The 18,736-nt window shown below is 38.7% G+C and overlaps 1 protein-coding gene across 1 annotated transcript in view; it reads right to left on the bottom strand.

Annotated features, from left to right (window-relative positions):
* The window catches only part of LOC107226600, a 33,315-nt gene that overhangs the window by 10,595 nt on the left and 3,984 nt on the right, over positions 1–18,736 (bottom strand). The window contains exon 2 of the mRNA XM_015667474.2: positions 856–1,029. Within this exon, the coding sequence (XP_015522960.2) occupies positions 856–1,029 (174 nt within the window). The remainder of the gene's footprint in view (positions 1–855; positions 1,030–18,736) is intronic.

Raw genomic sequence — 18,736 nt, forward strand, 5'->3', positions numbered from 1 at the left:
CGACGGAATAATTGATTAACGCGAAGTTTGGGCAGAAATTTCCTGGCGCCAGGGATGCTGGCTGACTAAACGTGCGTCGTTCATGCATGGTCCGGGACTGCAGAAGGACGATCGCATTAAGGGACCATTCGTAGTATAGCGGGTCGAAAAATAGCTGATATTCGCGATTTCGCGATAATCGGTCCGATTTTTTACGTCAAATCAAAGCACTCTCACCTAGCACAGAAAATTAATTTTCATCGTTTATTTTTATTTATTTTTTTTCAACGGTTTTCTCAAAACGTGGTGTTTCAAAAGAGTTTTCGAGCTACCTGTCTCAAATTTGGACATAACATTCTTCACGCCATTCTTTATCTTGCTATGGAAGCTTTTTTTTGTAATCTTCATATTTTTCTTAACGAGAAACTGTCGAAAAAATAGGTTAAATTCGATATTTTTTTTTTTCAAGCCATCTATATTCCGTCAATATGTATAAGAAAGAAAAAAATAAATAAATAAATAACCTCTATAGCAAGATAGCGGCTTTCATACTGATTATTAATCTTTTTACAAATTTTGTTTCATAGAATATTTACGGCCACCGAGGGGACTCCTTTTTTTCCAAGTCAATTTCAACCTTATAAAATGAATTTAGAAAAAAAATTAAAGTTTGAAAATTTATTTACTGTTCTTTACGAGTACTTTGATTTGACATTGAAAAATCAGATTGGTTAGCGTATTTCAACCATCGAAAAAACAATCGCGAAAAGCAGATACTGTTTCACCCGTTTTGCTAGAATGATTCCTCAAGGAGACGAGCTCGCAATGCCTACAGCTGGGTGTAAATGAAGGGTAATCGTATGTGTCAAGTACTACCTTGTGGTTGCGAGGTTGTTTCGACAAGTTGCTCCTGCCATTGATGAGGATATTGTCATTGAGGAAACTAACGTTGCAGGGCGACGGCGGTCCTCCAGTCATTTCCCATTCGGCTTCGTCGGTCGTCGATGCATCCAACGTGGCGTCCAAGACTATAATGCCTCCTTCGCCAGCCTGCAACCAAGGAAGTGAAATATGGCTGTTATTCATCGCGAGGACGGGCTCAGAGTGAAAACCAGAGAAATGATTGGTTATTTGAATATGTACATTTGCCAGAGTATAAGGTTACCTTGACGTGGGTAACCATAAACACGTGACAAAGGTTAAAGACGCGGGCGAGCGACCACGTTGTGTGTGTGTGAGAGAGAGAGAGAGAGAGAGAGAGAGAGAGAGAGAGAGAGAGAGAGAGAGAGAGAGAGAGAGAGAGAGAGAGAGAGAGAGAGAGAGAGAGAGAGAGAGAGAGAGAGGGAGAGAGAGAGAGAGAGAGAGAGGGAGAGAGAGAGAGAGAGAGACAGAGAGGTGCTTAAGCACCTCGACTGGCCGACGGTTATTTTAATTGCGATAAGTGAAATTTACCCTTATCCACATCCAAACGTGATCTAACTATGGCCGTACTATATCGCTATAACGAATCGATAAATCGAAGTTAATTGAAACGTCATGTATGTGATTATGATTAATGCAGAAGCAGACAGGCGCCGAGAGAGATGGAGAACATCGATCGCGGCTGACGGTATTTAACGTGGTTACGATCTGTGCAGCGCGTTTACACGTGTCTCTGTCAGCGGCGTCAATCTCGTGGCTTGAAACAGGAAACCGAAAGTGGGGTAATAACATACCTATATAGGTACATAAGCTGTACCAACGTTTAAACGACGACGCAGGCAAGTTCCGTATTACCGATATTGATGATATGTTTCAAGAAGAAACACTATCTCAAAGGTCAAGTTTCGGTCTTGACACAAATTCACACGTCCCAAAGAGAATTTCTCCCATAGTAGAAAATCTCTCGCACAGCAATACGGATAAATGCTTTAACCTTCCGGCTAACTTGTTTTCGGCCCGAAATAAAACGCGAGTTAAATTCTGTACGAATCATGTGACAATGGCTGGCGATGCAGCTGACGTGAGAAAACGGACTGCATTGTAACATAAATCGTATAAACTCGAAGTCGCATTTTATCTCAGACCAAATAAAAGTTAGCCGAAAGGTTAATGCATTTATGCATATTACCGTACATGTTGTACCTAAGCTATACGTCGTTGGAATAATACATTTTGCTGAAACAATCCAAACCCAGTTCAAAATCGTCAGACATACATGCAAAACGGTATGAAATTCCGCAGGTATCGAAAGGAAAGGTAAATCTGTAATTCGCTCAGAGAAAGTGAGTCTTTATCGATACTTCGGTAATCGCGTGTTACCGGACACACAACGGAGGGTGATTGGCGAAGAACGACGAAGAAGCAAGAGTATTTTCCACACGCTAGTCGCACACACCGCAGTGGCGACGATGCTTCGACGTACCTACAATAGGTGCCTACATCCATCCTACAGCCGGCGAACGTGAGTATACCACCGCATACGTGATACAGGCACCGGGACGCTTGTTATTACGGTCTCTTTTCAATTCCATCGTCAATGGGACATCCTGTCGTCTCGCCAAGTCACGCGAAAGAAGGACGGACGGATGCCTACACGGTATGAAAGGATGAACTCGGATGCCTGCATCTGGTCTGATGTCAGTGGCAGCCTCGAAGAGCCTCGCACCGTCGATATTGTCATTAAAACCGTCTCAGCCGGTTCCGCTCGAGGATTTAATATCGTGCAGGTGATGGAAAAACCGCGAAGAACCGTGTATCCATCCTCGTGTTACCGTCGATATTGATATGACTGAAAAATCGTGATATCGAAGGTTTTTAGTGAGGCTCGGACGGCGGTTAGTTAGTACACTACGTTACTGGCGAGCTCTGCCGTAAAAGAATTACTGATAGGATCTCCCTGGCGCGTCAATACTGTAACATATGTTTACATGGTAATGGAGAAAATCAGATTAAAGGTGGCCGCGAAACTTGGTGAAGTGTAAAGCACTTATTCACGTATAAGAGTATAATTCATCTTGACAGCAGATCACATCTCTGCGGATAATCTCGTTACAAAACGTGTATGTATGTATGTACCTACGTGCGTGCCTACAAATGTCGAAATAACGCCGCACGAAATCCTGGACAATGGCTAAGGTTTTTTGATTGCTGTGCGATTTTGATATTACGATATGCAAATTCTCATGATTGTCCTCGTTTGAATCGGTAGGTACTGAAACTATCTTTGCTTACGGATAACGTTCCAAATACTAGAAAAAAAAGAAAAAAAACTGTAGCGTAGTTAACTTTGTATGAGGAACCAAATTGGAATATCTGGTATTAACTGACCGAATTTACAAGCGTATGTGTAATGTAACATTACATGTAGTACAATGGTAGGAACAAGTTTTTGTCGGATGCCTCGTCGTCTAACGAATCGAAAGAACGGTTTGTTTAATGACTTGACTCGTACGATTTCTCGCCGGTAATACATTCCCTACCTGGCCTGTTATATGATCTTCTTTACTTTTCGTTTTGTTTTATGTTCTGTGTTGTTGTTTATTTTTTGTCAATTCTTTTACTCGTTTGCCGGTCGCTACTCCAGCGAATATCTATAGAAGTAAAAAAGAAGTTTTAGTGCTCGCAGATTCGAATTGCGAATTAAATATCCATATATAAATCAGAATGCATGGCGTCTTGGGGACAGATCCACCACGACGATACCCATACGGCATTGGATGAAATCTTCAGTAGCCGTTCCGATTCTTAACACAAATGAACGTTACATGGATAGCTGTAAACATGATCGTATATTTACAAGTGTCGTTTGAATTATTTTCAGACCCTCGCCTCGCGGTCACTCGGTCTAGAGATTTTTAATCTTGCAGCAATTAACGTTCGACAATAATTGTAAAAGAGATTCAGTTAAGTGTTATCTAGCTCAGCCGTCATTCGACGACAGTCGATTAGATCGTCGGTAATTAGTACTGATTTCATTAATACTCGGATGGAAATGAATTATCGAGAGCATGCCATTGCTGTTGCAATTTCTGCCCTACATTATTTATCAAATCTGAAACTTGATTGCGTCTATCATCGTCTTTCTCGTCAAAGAAATAACACTTACCGCATAAAGAAAACTTTGCTCATCGCCATATAAAGGCGTGAAGCAGCGTTCAGTCCGATGATGAAACGGTCAGTCAGTGACTGGAACCGGAAATACAGTTGCGGCAGACAATTATACCATGCAACCACTGCTACTATTTTATATCCGTCACCTATTTTCATTTTTCAAACAAAAGTAGAGTACATTCTATGGTCATGTAGTGCTAAGGTGACTCGTGTCACTGTCGCCCGACATTTAAAGTCGCGTTCTTTGTCCTACTCAACTAATTGCCGGTCCTCCACATTCAAGTTCGGTTAGACGACATGACTTTCGTCGACCTATTATGCCACGTATCTTCGTTTCGGCTGCTACTTCTTGGCGAAAAACTTTATATATTTCTACTATCCCGCTGAAGACAAGTATCCATTTGTTAATGATGTATTCGCTATACATTCTCAACAAAAAGTGAGTCTCGTCGACAATATCGAATACTTTATGATAAGATAATAAATCGGAAAAAATTCAATCACAATAAATACGCTAAGAAGATTGAATTTGAATAACAACAATGCCCAAAGGTTACCGATAAATTGCTTAACAATTATTCAGGGAATTTTTTTTTCGTCATGAAAAATGACTTCGTTGATTTTTCTAAATACATGTGAATATTTAAAGAATTTTCTCATTAGTTTGAAAATTGGATTTTCGAAAATTTTTAAAGACTGTGTTTACGAAACTATTCGTTCAATGTCCCGGAAACTTCCGAATTGTAATACACAAAGTTTTTACGAAGTGTTTAGAAATTTTGTTGAAAATTATTATCCTTCTACTTTGCCGTCTGCGTTCAGTTTACGGTTGCACGATCGAATTCATGGTTAATAGATATGCGAATTTATGCTCAAACGTTCCGACGATTTGGACGTGTGGTATTTCCTGTTAATTTCCGACTGGAAACAGGCCGATTAAAGGCCATCAGTTGAATCGCCGAGGAGTCAGAATTCCGACGCCGGAAATGTAATTCTCTCTGTCAACGAGCATGCTGCTGGAAAGCATCGCGGTTACATTGAGAAGGAGGAGATGGACCGTCCCGCGATCAACAAATTCGAAACCCCGAGAGCCTAAGGGCAGGCAAGCATGAAGCGACATACCTGATCACCTCATTTTTCGAGTATTTAGGTTAAACTTTAACCACGTTCTAGCGTTACGACTTGCGGTCGCCGAATTAAGGTCGCAAACGTTGCGCACTTCTTTGTTACAGGGGCTTCAAGCCCGGCATCGCGTTGTTTAAAATTTGATTAATCCGGTTGGCACGCAGTCAGGTTAACGCGCGTCATCGAACCGGTCTCAGGGGAACCGATAACGTGAAGGGATAATGAGGATACCAAAGATGATAGGAAAAATTTCAGAGGCTTATTCGATACCCGTGAACGTCGACGACTCTGTATACCCAACTTCTTCATTGGTCGTGGAATGACTTTAAATGTAAGAGAAACAGTTCCGAATTGCGACTTGCGTTATCTGAACGATCCTTATTCAAGTCGTTTGACGTTTACTTTATTACAAAATTCACTTTACGTTGCCGTTTATCGCGTGTGTGTATCTCAGGATGCGGAAGGATTGAGGTGAATTATTTGAGTAGAAAAGAAAAAGTAACATTCCGGAATTCGAATGGGTGCCTTAATTGAACTTGAATAATGATTGCCGTTCATAATATCTGAACGTTCACTTATCGGTTGATTTTGCTCCTATAAAAAACTGTGTAAAAATTAAGTATGATTCCCATGGTATTAAAAACTTTATAAAATGAATTTCAATTTTTTGGCAAAAACTATCCGTAGGTAGACATATAAATTAAATTCTTTTGCATCAAATTTAAAATACAGGCTTGAATGGAACACGTGTTGCATATCACAATGCATCGAATGATGAGATAAAAACGTGAATAAAATTGCAAAAAAGAACAAAACGAACGAGCTATTGCACAAATAACTGAGCAAAAAAGCAGGATACCAGGACGGACGAGGGTTCAAGGTCTGAAACTCAGTGATACGAAGACCAACGCGGTGGACATTTGAATGGAAAAATGGTATGGGAGTTTCTCATGGCACATGGAGGGCAGGCAAGCCAAGTTCATTGTCATCATTCTCCAACGCGAGGTCGCATGCCATGCCAGCGCCGACGAGGACTATCGACGATCGCGCCAAGTTCATTAAAAAGAAAGAAAAACGCACGCGATGTCGATGCACTATCTTTCACCGCGATGAGAAGCCTTCGGCGTACCCGGCGAAAATTATACCCCATATCTCGTCCCTTTCACGATGAATTTCAACATTCGGCTGGTTTCATAGTTTTATGTATTTTCTAGAGCTTTCATTTAAGCCCTATATCAATACGATCGATGCACGGAGAGCCGAAATATACAAAAGTTCTCACATTTCCAGCATCGACGGAATCGTCAATCCGATCAAGAATTTTCGTTCGTTTCAGACCGCAAGACTAAATATTTGACATACGCTTGCACTGTATAGGTATGTACATGTCATGTTAGGCTAAAAATAGCTTCGAGAAGCGTATGTAGATAACACAAGAGATCGCGACACGATCGCTCTTTTCGGTCGATGATAACTTGACAATATGGTAGTGCGGTACACGATTGAATTTGGTAAATAATTCGTCAGCTGCGTGACATATGATGCGAATGAACTAACGGAAAGAATGTCAGAGCCAGTGTCGAAGAGATTGCAAATGTAAGAAATAAATCGGTTAACATCATTGACGCCGATTTTTTTTTTTTTTTTTTTTTTTTTATCTATAATAATGTTGCGGCGTAAAAATTGGACCGATTATGGCTTCGCTTTCTTGAACAATGATGCCTTCTTCACTTTTAGGCTTATGAAAGCATAGTAATTGTTGAAACAGTCGGGATGATGAATAAGGAAGCGTTTGAACGCGCTCTAAAACGAACGTGTGAAAAATTTATAAAGTGTATTTTACAAGAAGAAAAGTTGCCAGTCAGATACACGTCAAAAAATTATTCTGCTAACGAGTCTGACCGCATGGCGAATATTTTGAGATCGATGTAAGATAATTTAATTTTTTTTTTTTTCTGAATCTACATCAATGTAAGAGTTATTTTGTTTTTTTGTTCATACTTACTTATCAGTCTTAGTTGGATAAGTTTAGTGTCAGTTTGACCCCAGTTTGAAGCGGTGCAATTCCAGGGAGATTTAGAAGCTAACAATAAGAGTTAAGTTTCAATCATGCACTTATTGTTAATTAACGGACATGTAATTGGCGGTAGTGTGTAATTTGAATCTATCTTTGTAAAGGATGAGAACACATTTTTAATGTACTTGGCGAAAGGTTTTTGCTTTTTGTGGAGATACGATATCCCCCAGGAGGAAGACAACTTTTTTCTTTCAATCCATTCCAGCGGCGGGGTTCAACTTTGGTTTGAAAAAAAAAAAAAACAAACTGTAAGAACCGGCGCTCCGAAGATATTCGAAGACCCGACGATGAGAGAGTAAAAAGAAGGAAGAAAAAATACACCATTTTTAACTCCCATAAATTATTCCAGCTTCGAGGCTCAGCGCGATCACGGATTTGGTTAGAAAGAGACGGGCCGCCGTCAATGTTGGCATAAATTTTTTTTACGTTCGATATCGAATAGGTGACTCGGATATTTCTAAGTAAAAGTTAAAGGGCCGTGTAGCAGCCACGAAAGCGAGAAGAATCTATCGAATCGGGATATAAGGTGTATAATACAACATCATGCAGAGAAATTTAGTTAAACAAGAACTATTAGATACACGCAAATTCCCGTTTACAAGGTAGGACTAAAAATTTTCGCAAGTCACGAAACGCCGAGAATGACGCGAACTTTTTGCATTGAGCTGACTGCTGTTCGGCCAGGTCAGCATTTTCGAATTTGTGAGTCAGGGTCTTCGGGTTCTGCAGGTCATCATAGACGCCGGATCGGATTTCAAATTCTCCGCATTAATACCTAACCGTAAATACGTGTCCGCTACAACTGCAAAGCGTTACAAATACTTGCAAGTAATTTCATTCCTTTTTCTATATCGGGATGATTTTTTTTCCACATTTCTAAGAGTTCGTTACACCGCATCATCATATCTCCGTGTCGAGTTATCATAAATAATAATCGCAGTTATTACGTACACGGCAAGTTTCGACTCCGTGTTAAAATTTGGGTAACTACAGGTACAGGTACAAAATTCGAACTCTTTTATACCGTTTGGTAGTACACGCTTGAGGAAGTTGACGAGATGACCGCACGCGTAATAGGTATTACACAAACAAGATTGAAACACGCGGATGCTAACAAAGGCTCTTCATCACGATATGACGAATACGGACCGACGGCCTAGGAGGTCGTAATCGTCAGCACAATCTTCATGGAATCGACCGACAAGGAGTGATGCAAAAATCATTCATCCAACTTTCTTCGGACCGAATATTACGGCATACGAGTGACGTATTCCTGCTCGAAAGTATAATTATTGCAAACAATTGTTGAGACCGAAAATAAACCCCTTAATTAATTTCATATGTAAATATGTGAGCACAGTTTTCTTTTCTTGTCTTGTCATTGTGTACACGGTGATATTTGTAAGCGAATTGTAATAAACGTGGGTAAATGTCAAAGGAGATAACGGTTCGGGACAATGCTATGCAATGCCGTACTTAATTGTGATTGTGATAATTGTTTTTTGTTTTATAATTTGATAAAGCCGACCAAGAAAAGAAACGGTTCTACGCTTTACCGCAATAAAAAAAAAAGTCCGCCAAACGACTCCGCCTTTATTCCAAGCAGCGATACGGTTACTTCAACTATATAAGAACCATATTTTTGATTTGCATCGAATATCATGATTATTTTCGACTTCACTACAGGGAAAATGAATCAAGAATACGGTTCTTACTTTAGCTCCGATGATAAACATGTCTCCTGATGTTCACCGTTCGTTGGTTCGTTCGTCGGATATTTGGCACCAAATACGTGACTGTAACAATATATTCGGTTTAGTTGTAGCGCATGGCGTTCAGACGCAACACAATATACACGGACAGCGAATCGGTGTATCTAACGGATTTTACCGCAAAGTAACGAAGGCGTTTATCTCGAGAAAAGAATTTAAAATAATACCAACGGAAACCGCGTGTATCCCGTCAACTTAACAACGGTGACGTTATATAGAAGGAAAAAAAAATAATAGAAGACAATGAGAAATTGCCAGTTTAAAATGTCAAATAATATATACACACGTAGTAGCATTGACACAGCCGTCCTGTAAACAATCAGAAAATGAAAAGCAGATACTCGCTGTCAAATCTCGCAGGAACAAATAAGATCTGTAATGCTGTTAGAATGTAGTGTAATGCTTATACTGATAAGCACAAGGTTCGTTCGCCTCATCGGATAAATCGTGTAATAACAATGTAATAGTCGCGATTATTCATGTTCTTGCACTTGAGATTAATGTCTGTTAAGAAATAGACTTAATCCTCGTGATATTACATATTCCAGCTTCTCGACGATTATTTTTAACCCTCGAATACGAATATCTCATTAGCAAGTCGTCTGTAATGCTTCTCGTACGGTGGTTGAATTGCTTGTAACAACGTATAAATCACAAAAGTGAGTATCGCACTGAAGTATACACGTGTATTTATACAAACTCTTCCAAGTTTTTGACCTTTATACTTGCCTACCTACACGTCATGCCTCTACGTGAGGATCGTTACGTTTTCTTTCTCATGAAGCGGGATTCAATCCGTCACTGTTCGGGTGCATAATCTCGACGAAAGAGCGGCAAGAAATAAAGAAGAAGAAGAAAAAGAAGAAGAATAAAAGATGAGAGGAGAGGAGAGGCGAGGAGAGATGTGTATAATACATGTACAGCGGGAAAAAAATTGTCCCTCTTCTCTAACCAGTAAGTAAACTCCTCGTTGCTCAAGGCGAGACCTTTTTAGCTATAAAGAGAAATTTCCACTAATTATGATCCCGCATACAGTCATATACCTATAAAGTATGAACATGTGTAAATCGATGATGCGCTATTTGCTCTGCTAGAGGAATCCGACTAATAATCGTATCTAGCATCGCATGAAAAATCTGATATTTACGTATGATTTTAAAATAGTGCTAACCGGACATGCCGCTAATCGTAAGAATGAGAAATTACTCGGGTATTGTAAGATTTGTTGATTCGTACTCTTATATATATTATATACCTACCTACCGTGTATATCTAGTAGAGAACTCGACGTTCCATTTTACGTCCGTACTTTACACATATACCAATCGATCGATAAGATCGGAGAATTTAATACGACAAGCGAGTCACGTAATAACGCCTGGTGTTCGCCCGACACAAAATAAAACTAAATGAGTGTAACTTTCTAGCTCTCCCCGCTAGTGAGAGTCGAAAAATTATTACGGTATTGGCTAGCAGCAGATGCAACGTGATATTTTGAAAGGTCTTTTGGTATATTACGTCATTCCTGAGTACTAACGATTATAAATCAGGACTAAATTATTCATCGATGCAAAATAATACGACAATATTTTCGAGAATTGATTTTAAAGAATCCGACCTATTCTATATATTTCTCGGTCCGAGAAAACTTATCTGATACTGCCAGAGCTATGTTGGAACAACCGACCATGGTCAGGTTCGTCGACATGGTTCTGATAATGTTGTCTTCCGTATTTGGAAGAAATTGTTTCGTTAGTCTCGGCATGATAAAAAAATCCCAACATTGACAAACGGTCGCGTTTTGAATAGGACAGTTTTTTCGTTACTCCGATAATCTTTCATTAGAGAATTTCATCGAAACATTCCGTTCAACTATTTTTTTTTTTTTTTTTATTTACGCTCCTCATCTTTTACGCCGAAGTGACCAAGAAGATGGTACAGAGCAGAGTTGATTGGCAGGTAATTGATAAGCGATGCAAATTCAAGTTCAAGGAATTTCATCAAACGGCCGTCACGTTTTCAGGCATGCCTGAACTCGTTAATATAGAGACGTGTTCAATTTCGCGGTTGATGGCCTGCCGGCTACCGTATCACTTTATGATCCTATTCCGTGATCATTTGCCTCTAAATCGCCGTTAGAACGAGCTACGAGATATCAAGTGCGAGTACACAGCATAAAGCAGAGAGAAATATTCTGCGAGGAAAAAAATGTTGATCATTTACCACTAGAGTTCCAATATACGAGATGAGAATATGATCCAAAAATTTTTCGGCCGGAAAGGGTGTATAAAGTGTATAGTATATAATATGTATATAATAATACATGCCGGCTTGGATTGGTTTGAGAATACTTTTTACTGCACACCGAGTGCCACTCATCGCCGATGATGAGTCACGGCTAAACCGAGCACTCCTTTAAAAATCCATACACTACACACCTAATCGCTTAATCATTCGACAAAAAAGCGTCTCTCCTCCGAGTTGTCACATTATAAGTACATACAATATACGAATGAAATGCATTAAATGATCAGGTACACGCGATAATTAATCAATAATATACGACCTGCAGGTAAAACCCGCGCATAAATACGTGTATGTGGTTAAACGATGTGAAGATTGATCGACAAAGGTGCAGGTTAAAGTTACAACACTACCTGAAAAATCAGTCGTATTGATTCCCAACTCTCCGTATGTGTATTTAGTAATTTTCTGAGTAGAAGAAGGACGACGTGTCGCTATTTGCCAGCAGCCACGCCTGCGCGATGCCGGCCTCACCTGTAATCTTTGCTGAATACACGTTGACACGAAATTCTCACCGGCGCGAATAGGCAAGTGAGATGGACAGCGTTCAAGATTCAGTGAACGTAAGATGTATATGCATACACGTGTATATCTGTGTACACATCACAAGCCAGAGGAAGGGAGAAATTCCTATAACTGCAAAGTGGTAATTTATGCACATGTGTCAATATACGTAATCGAGCAAACCTGTGCGAAATCGTTATTCTATCGCTGTAAACGATGACATTCCATTTTCATCGTATTTGTTTTTTACTTTTTTTTTTTAAATAACATTCTGGTCCGAAAAATTTTGAAGCAGAAGATGTGTTTAAAAATCTACGATTTTCATATTTTACTTTTACATTGAAACATCGTGCAATTTCGATAATGAAAGGATAAAATTGAAATGATGGTACTCAACACTTGTCTGAGAATAAACAGAGAGCGAGTCATTTTCAGGATGTGACGGCTACGAGTTTTCAACTAAACGTGAGTTACGTCGACGGTATTGAATACCTTACGATAAGATAAAAATCGGTAAAAAATTAACCGCAAGAAAGGCGATAAGAGAATTAAAATTGAATGATAATAATTTCCAAAAGTTAGCAATAAATTGTTTAAACAAAACATTGTTTTAACAAATTGTCAGGGACTATTTTGTTTTTTTTTTTGTCATGAAATGAATTTGTTTTTTTCTGAATACAAATGAGTTTTTAAAGAATTTTCTTATTATTTTGAAAATTCGTTCAATGTCCTGGAAACTTCTTAATTGTAGTGTACAACTGTTTTACGAAAGAGTATCCAAAATTCACGTCTTTGTCTGCATTTGTCAAAATTTAAAATCTTTGAAAACGAGAAATTTCAAAACAATGAGAAAATTCTTTAAAAATTGATGTGCATTCAGAAAAATCAACGTATTCATTTGACGTGACATAAAAAAACGTTCCCTAAAAATTGGTTAAACAATGTTTTCTTAAACAATTTATTGAAAAGTTTTAGGTGTAATTATTAATCAAATTTAATTTTCTCATCGTCTTTATCGTACTTGATCTTTTTTGTTGCGATATTCACGCGACATTCATTGACGTAACCCGATTCGCGTATGGTATACATGAGGTCAGGATCGAGACGTCGCTCTATCCATGAATCCACATTATTTGTGAAAATACGCGAGGGTCGAATATCGATACGGGGAAGCAGCGAATTCGTTTAAAGCCGGTTGACCAGTAAGTCTGTCCCGGGGAGGATAACTGCCAGCCTGGTTTCAGGTCCAGTTATAAGCCTGTCCTAGGCCACATTCCGACTATGCCACACGCTGGACGAACACCATTTAACGACACTGCAGCAACACCACTGGCAGCAGCGTTCGGCCGAGGAAAATGCATGCTTTTTAAATAGGTAACGTTGCTATAACCGCTACGCGGATCGTTGCGAAAGTAAGAACGTAAGTTGTTCCGAACGTTCGTCTACTATCCCGGCTTGTCGCCGACAACGAGGAACACAAAATCGGAGAGAAACCGATCGATGAAAAAAAAACTCGGATATTTATTATCATAAGCAAGGCGTTAATTTCATCTCAATTAATTGGTTAAGTTTTCAGATAGAAAAAAACGAAATAGAAAAAACGAACGAAGACTATAAAAATAAATTTCTCAGGGGGAGAAAGTAAGATCGAAAACGAATTTGTGTATGCACGATTCATGTATTATTCAATGCGCATTCGGTGGCAGAAACATAATGATACGTTTTGCTGTTTAACGACCAAAAATTTTTTCCCGCAGCTGCAAATATCCTGCGTGTTAAACTTAAATAAGCACATACACTGTACGGTGATAATTTTAGTGCGAAAACAAGGTTTTCTATCTTAACTACATTTATCTGTTGTGGATAGGCTTTTTTTCGCCAGTTTTAATTTCGATTTCGTCAATTTGAAATTAATTGCCAGGAAAAAACAAGACACTTTATCGTGACAGTAGTAACAGAAAAAAAATTTATGATCTGTCTAACAAAACAATATGATATTCTTCAATTCCTAAATTGAAATGATCCGAATTGACAGAGGTTTCAATATTTTTTATTTTTTTTTCCCGACACACACCTCCCATGTTAATGTTCGGTATGACCGAATAACCAGGTTCTATTATTTTTTCGTGACAGTTTGGGTGTGTTATAACTGAAGAAGAAACATTTATACTGTCATTATAAAGCGATAAAAAATGAATGGCCAGCCATTGACATGCGACAAGCATTAAAATCGTTGAGACCGAAAAGTGAAAGGAGATGAACATTGTTGAAAAAAAAAATTACTCATTCGTAACTTTGATACGTAGTATCGGAATTATCTGTTTTTTAGTTCCTGCAGCCGCGTGCACGTCACGCGTTATACGGAAATCTCCTAGACTGAGCGAGAAGATTGATATTCGAAAGAAATAATCGTACTTTGATGGCGGTAATGATTGTGAACTCGTATCATAAAAAGCGCGAGAGGAAGAAATACAAGGAAAAATCTGTTTATCGCGTAACTTGCAGTGCTCTGCACGGTTTTATTCAGAAGCAACGTTAAATGTCCGCTTATCTTTGTTCATCAGAAGTAAATTACCAGAGAGGATGCGGCGTTATCACTGGGTTAAGTTAAACAGGACGTTGCGGTGGGATGTCCCACTCAGTAACAAGCAACAGTAACCGGGACTTCCTCGGCCAATCTCTGTTGTACTCTCAAACTAACTGACTACCAATTTCATTTATTCTACATTATACTCCGCTTTGAAACGGTGAGAAAATATAAACGGAAAGTGAGAAGAAAAAAAATGACTGCGAACAATTCAATCATCATTTGTAGATTACAGAATTTATTTTTTCGTTCTTTATTCGTTCCCGAGTTTTTTAAAATAAAATACATATTACAAAAAAATTTAGCGACATAAGGTTGCGCGTAGGTAGAAATATTTCGCAGCTCGGGTAGACAGGCATCATATTTATAATGTGTTTGCGGGGCTTAAATGGAGTTTATAACGATAATAACGGTTACATACTTGAATAAACATATCTTTGCAAAGATTTGCACCGTGGTCGTTACATCATTAACCATGCCCGAGGAATTTTGCGTTGTTGTTTTTAAATTCGCGATGTTGGACGAAGAAATACGTGTGCATAAAATTTATTTTCGAAACAAATATAATTTACATGATATTGCTTAGTGTTTGTTGACAACGTAAGGTTTGCGCATCGCCTTCATTGTTTATCAATATTATATACGCTCATATTCACATATATGTTATAAACCGTACCTACCTACGTTATCGAAATTGTACATTTATAGCGCTCGTTACATATTGGAATCATGTGGCGGAAGACGGTGTTCTAATAATACGTAATTTTGTACGCATGTAGTTATATATTTTCACTTTTCATCAGTAATGTACTTATTTTTGGTGCATTTGTAGTTATGGATACATTACACACTACGCGAAAGAAGGTTGCAAGCCCCGCCTTCCGGTCGCTCATTTCACTTACATAGACAATTTTGTACGCTTCTGCCCTTATATTATTCTCAAATACTTGTAATAATTATAGGAATCAATGCAACGCTATAAATTGCCGATTGTTACAAATAATAACACATGAAATGAAATTAATGATGCGAAATTAAATTTTTGAGAACAATAATAATAATTACATTGTTGCCAAATTTTACTATTATACGTGCGCAATTTCGAATTTGCTGTATCAGGGTGGCCACTAAACCTCCATCAATAAATTTTCCGACTCTTCCAGGTTTTCCAGAATTCCCTGACCAGTATCTACTCTCGGTATATTTGTAACAAAGGAACAAAAAGTCATTAACGACGTCATTAATTGAGGATGAGAATGTTGTAATTAGAAATTTTTTCAAATGACCAGAGGAAAGCCCGTTACGCTTTACCGCGGATTATATCGTTACGTGCAAAATGTAGAATCATTGGGAGTCTATAAATTAAACTCAATCCAACAGATAAGCGATTAAGCCGAGATTCAGCTGATTGTGAGTCGTGTCAACTATTTAAAAATTGGACAAATTTTTGTGCAAGCAAGATACTCACAGTAGTCTTGTACGATATATAAAAAAAAAAAAAAAAAAAAAATTCTCTTCACTGCAAAGACAAGCCTACGCGGCCATATGGCGAAAATGTTATTACATATTTCTCCGCCTTTCACGATCCACGGCGACATGAGAGAATTTTATGTAGAACATGGGTTTGAAGAGCTTTCATTTAAGCTCTATTTCAATACACTCAATGAACGGAGAGGTGACATATATTTTTCTGATTCTCTGTACTCATTTGAACGTACTATTTTTGATCGTCTGGTGGTTTCTGAGAATTGCAAAGTAAATTTTTGCTGGTAGTTTCCACTTTGATGTCCTTGGTGCAAGGTTTTTGCACCACTTGAGATGCTTTTTATGGATATACTTGTACAATTGAATACTTGAGTGACGGAAAACTTAATCTGTAGGTTAGCACTGTTTTCCTTATCACCATCAACCGCAAACAAAGCGGTTCATTTATTGTATTCCTCGTTATAATTAGCTTGAGTCTCTGTATTACATCATGAATCTGAACACAAAGAATATTAAAATATAATACTTGATTCCAGTATAATAACACACAATTATTACCATTATTATAATGTAACGAAAAGCGACAAATCCGTGAAAATTTAAAAACTCACCCATTCGTTCAAAAGTTAACAATGATGATAATAATTTTAAAAAAAGCAATTGGAGAGTACGCGAATTATGTCGGTGTAGTCGAGAAAGAGTTCCCTCACTCCGTCGAGACGTGATTGATAAGAGGTAAAAGACGCTTCTATTTATAACGTGTGTACCTGGGTACCGACGGTACATACGTTCGTACATATTACCCGGTCGTGACGTTAGATTTACCGGATCGCACTCCCTGGGACTCGTATATTAGCGTACCAATTCTCCTTCTTCTCCCCGACATTGTGCTTCTTGTTGTTCCCTTTTCTGTTGACATTATGCTAAGCTTCGAAGAGAGAGAATAAGAAGCTGACGAACTTGCCATTGTCCGTAGCGGCTATTTTCTCCCTTCAAGTTTATTATATACTCTCTTGTCTCTGAGTCGGGTCTCCGATCCTCCTCATGCATGCTCTGCGATTCATAGATCATGTACAGAGACCGTCGACTCTCTCTCGTTATTAGTCCGCTCGTTGTAAAGCTGTTCTCCTGAAGTGAGCTTCTCACTAGGGATTTCTAAATTTGTGGCAAAATTTCAATATCTGCACGGCGCGCGAAAGTCCGAAAATAAAGTCACTGTATATTGGATTTTTTAATCTCCAAGAGAGGAGGCCCTTCCAGTTCCCGGTTCGTTAGCCACACCACAGACTCTTTTGTTGTTGTTGTTAGAGAGATGGATGAAGGATTCTCTCCCTTTGACCGTCATACTTTGTGCCTTTGTAAAAACTACTCACCAAAACACGACGCGAGATCTGCGTTCAGTCGTGTAACAGGTAACGCGCGTGCTTTTAGCGGTAAATTCGGTCGCTCTTTTCTTCTCTCCGACGATTATACCTCCTACACCGCATCGTCTCTCCTCGCTACAAAGAACTTTGCGGAATCTCCGCAGGATATTTATCATCCCGGGTATACGACGTCGTATATTTTACGTTGGTATGGTATACCAACATGCTCCTTTTTCATTCCCTCGTTCACCGGCATCCGGCTGCTGCTGCTGCTGTTTCTGATGCTGTTGCAGCAGGAATGGAAACTTTAATGTCAGGATTCAAGGATGAGGTGTATTAATGAAAAGAATTTTTCAAGTTTTTAAGACATTCAGCTTGTCAATATTTCTGTCTAGGAATATAAAACCGAGGACGAATGAAAATCGTTATCAAATATATAAATATTATATATGTATGTATGGGGCATTCTATTTCAGATCGATTTGAGTTTGAAACTTGACCACACCGATTTAACTTGCGATTTTGTAACTCTAGAAAGCACCAATTTTTTCTTCTAGAAATTTTTCAAAACGACCATATTGACCATGTACCATGATCAAGACAATTAAAAAATTTGAATTAAAAAAAAAGCAGCAAAAAAAGTATAAGATAGGTTAAGCTCTATAGCATTGGTGAATCTTCGCAGGCATATCCGGTTAGAATTTACTACGTTATTGAAACAGCTGTGGTATTACAACTTGACTAATGACTATTGAACGAACGATCACAATGTTTAAATAATTTTTCTTACAGTTACATAAAACCGACGATTTTTTCTTAAGTTTCTCCGAGGTTTGAATATAATGTTCCTATAATTACTACGACGCACCGCGTATACAGTTTTACAGTATATGCGACGACACTGATCGTAAGACCCTTGTGAGCGAAGCCCTTCGAAGAGTGACGTCAGAGAGCAAAACCGGTGCACATGTAGCTTGATACCGTGCACGAAAAAAGAAGGGAAGGGATAAAAGAAGTTCACAATAGCCGGGGTCACGACCATACACCCGATTTTCTTGCTACACTAGGAGTGGTGGAGGTTAGCTACAGTAACGATTTCGAAACGCGAATTTCTGTTCCTGATTTCTATTTGTCTAATACCAGCCTGTCTCTTCCCGTTCTCATTAGGTACTCCTTGGTTGTTCTAACAGCAGCATGCGTATAATGATACGGCAAAGTGATATAAGTGTGAAGAATCAGTGATAATGCATGCAGGGGCGAGAATGAAAAGAATATCCCTTCCAGCCGGAATACCGAAGTTTTCTTCACACGCGCGCATTACCTGGATTTTCTCACAAGGGTCGAATGACTCTTTATTTCACATCTCTATGCATATAACAATGCCAAGCTGGGCCATCTGAATTCTACAGCGACCGTCAAAAAAATTAATCGCATCGTTTTCATAATG

Source organism: Neodiprion lecontei, chromosome 3 (assembly GCF_021901455.1).
Source record: "Neodiprion lecontei isolate iyNeoLeco1 chromosome 3, iyNeoLeco1.1, whole genome shotgun sequence".
NCBI lineage: Eukaryota > Metazoa > Arthropoda > Insecta > Hymenoptera > Diprionidae > Neodiprion > Neodiprion lecontei.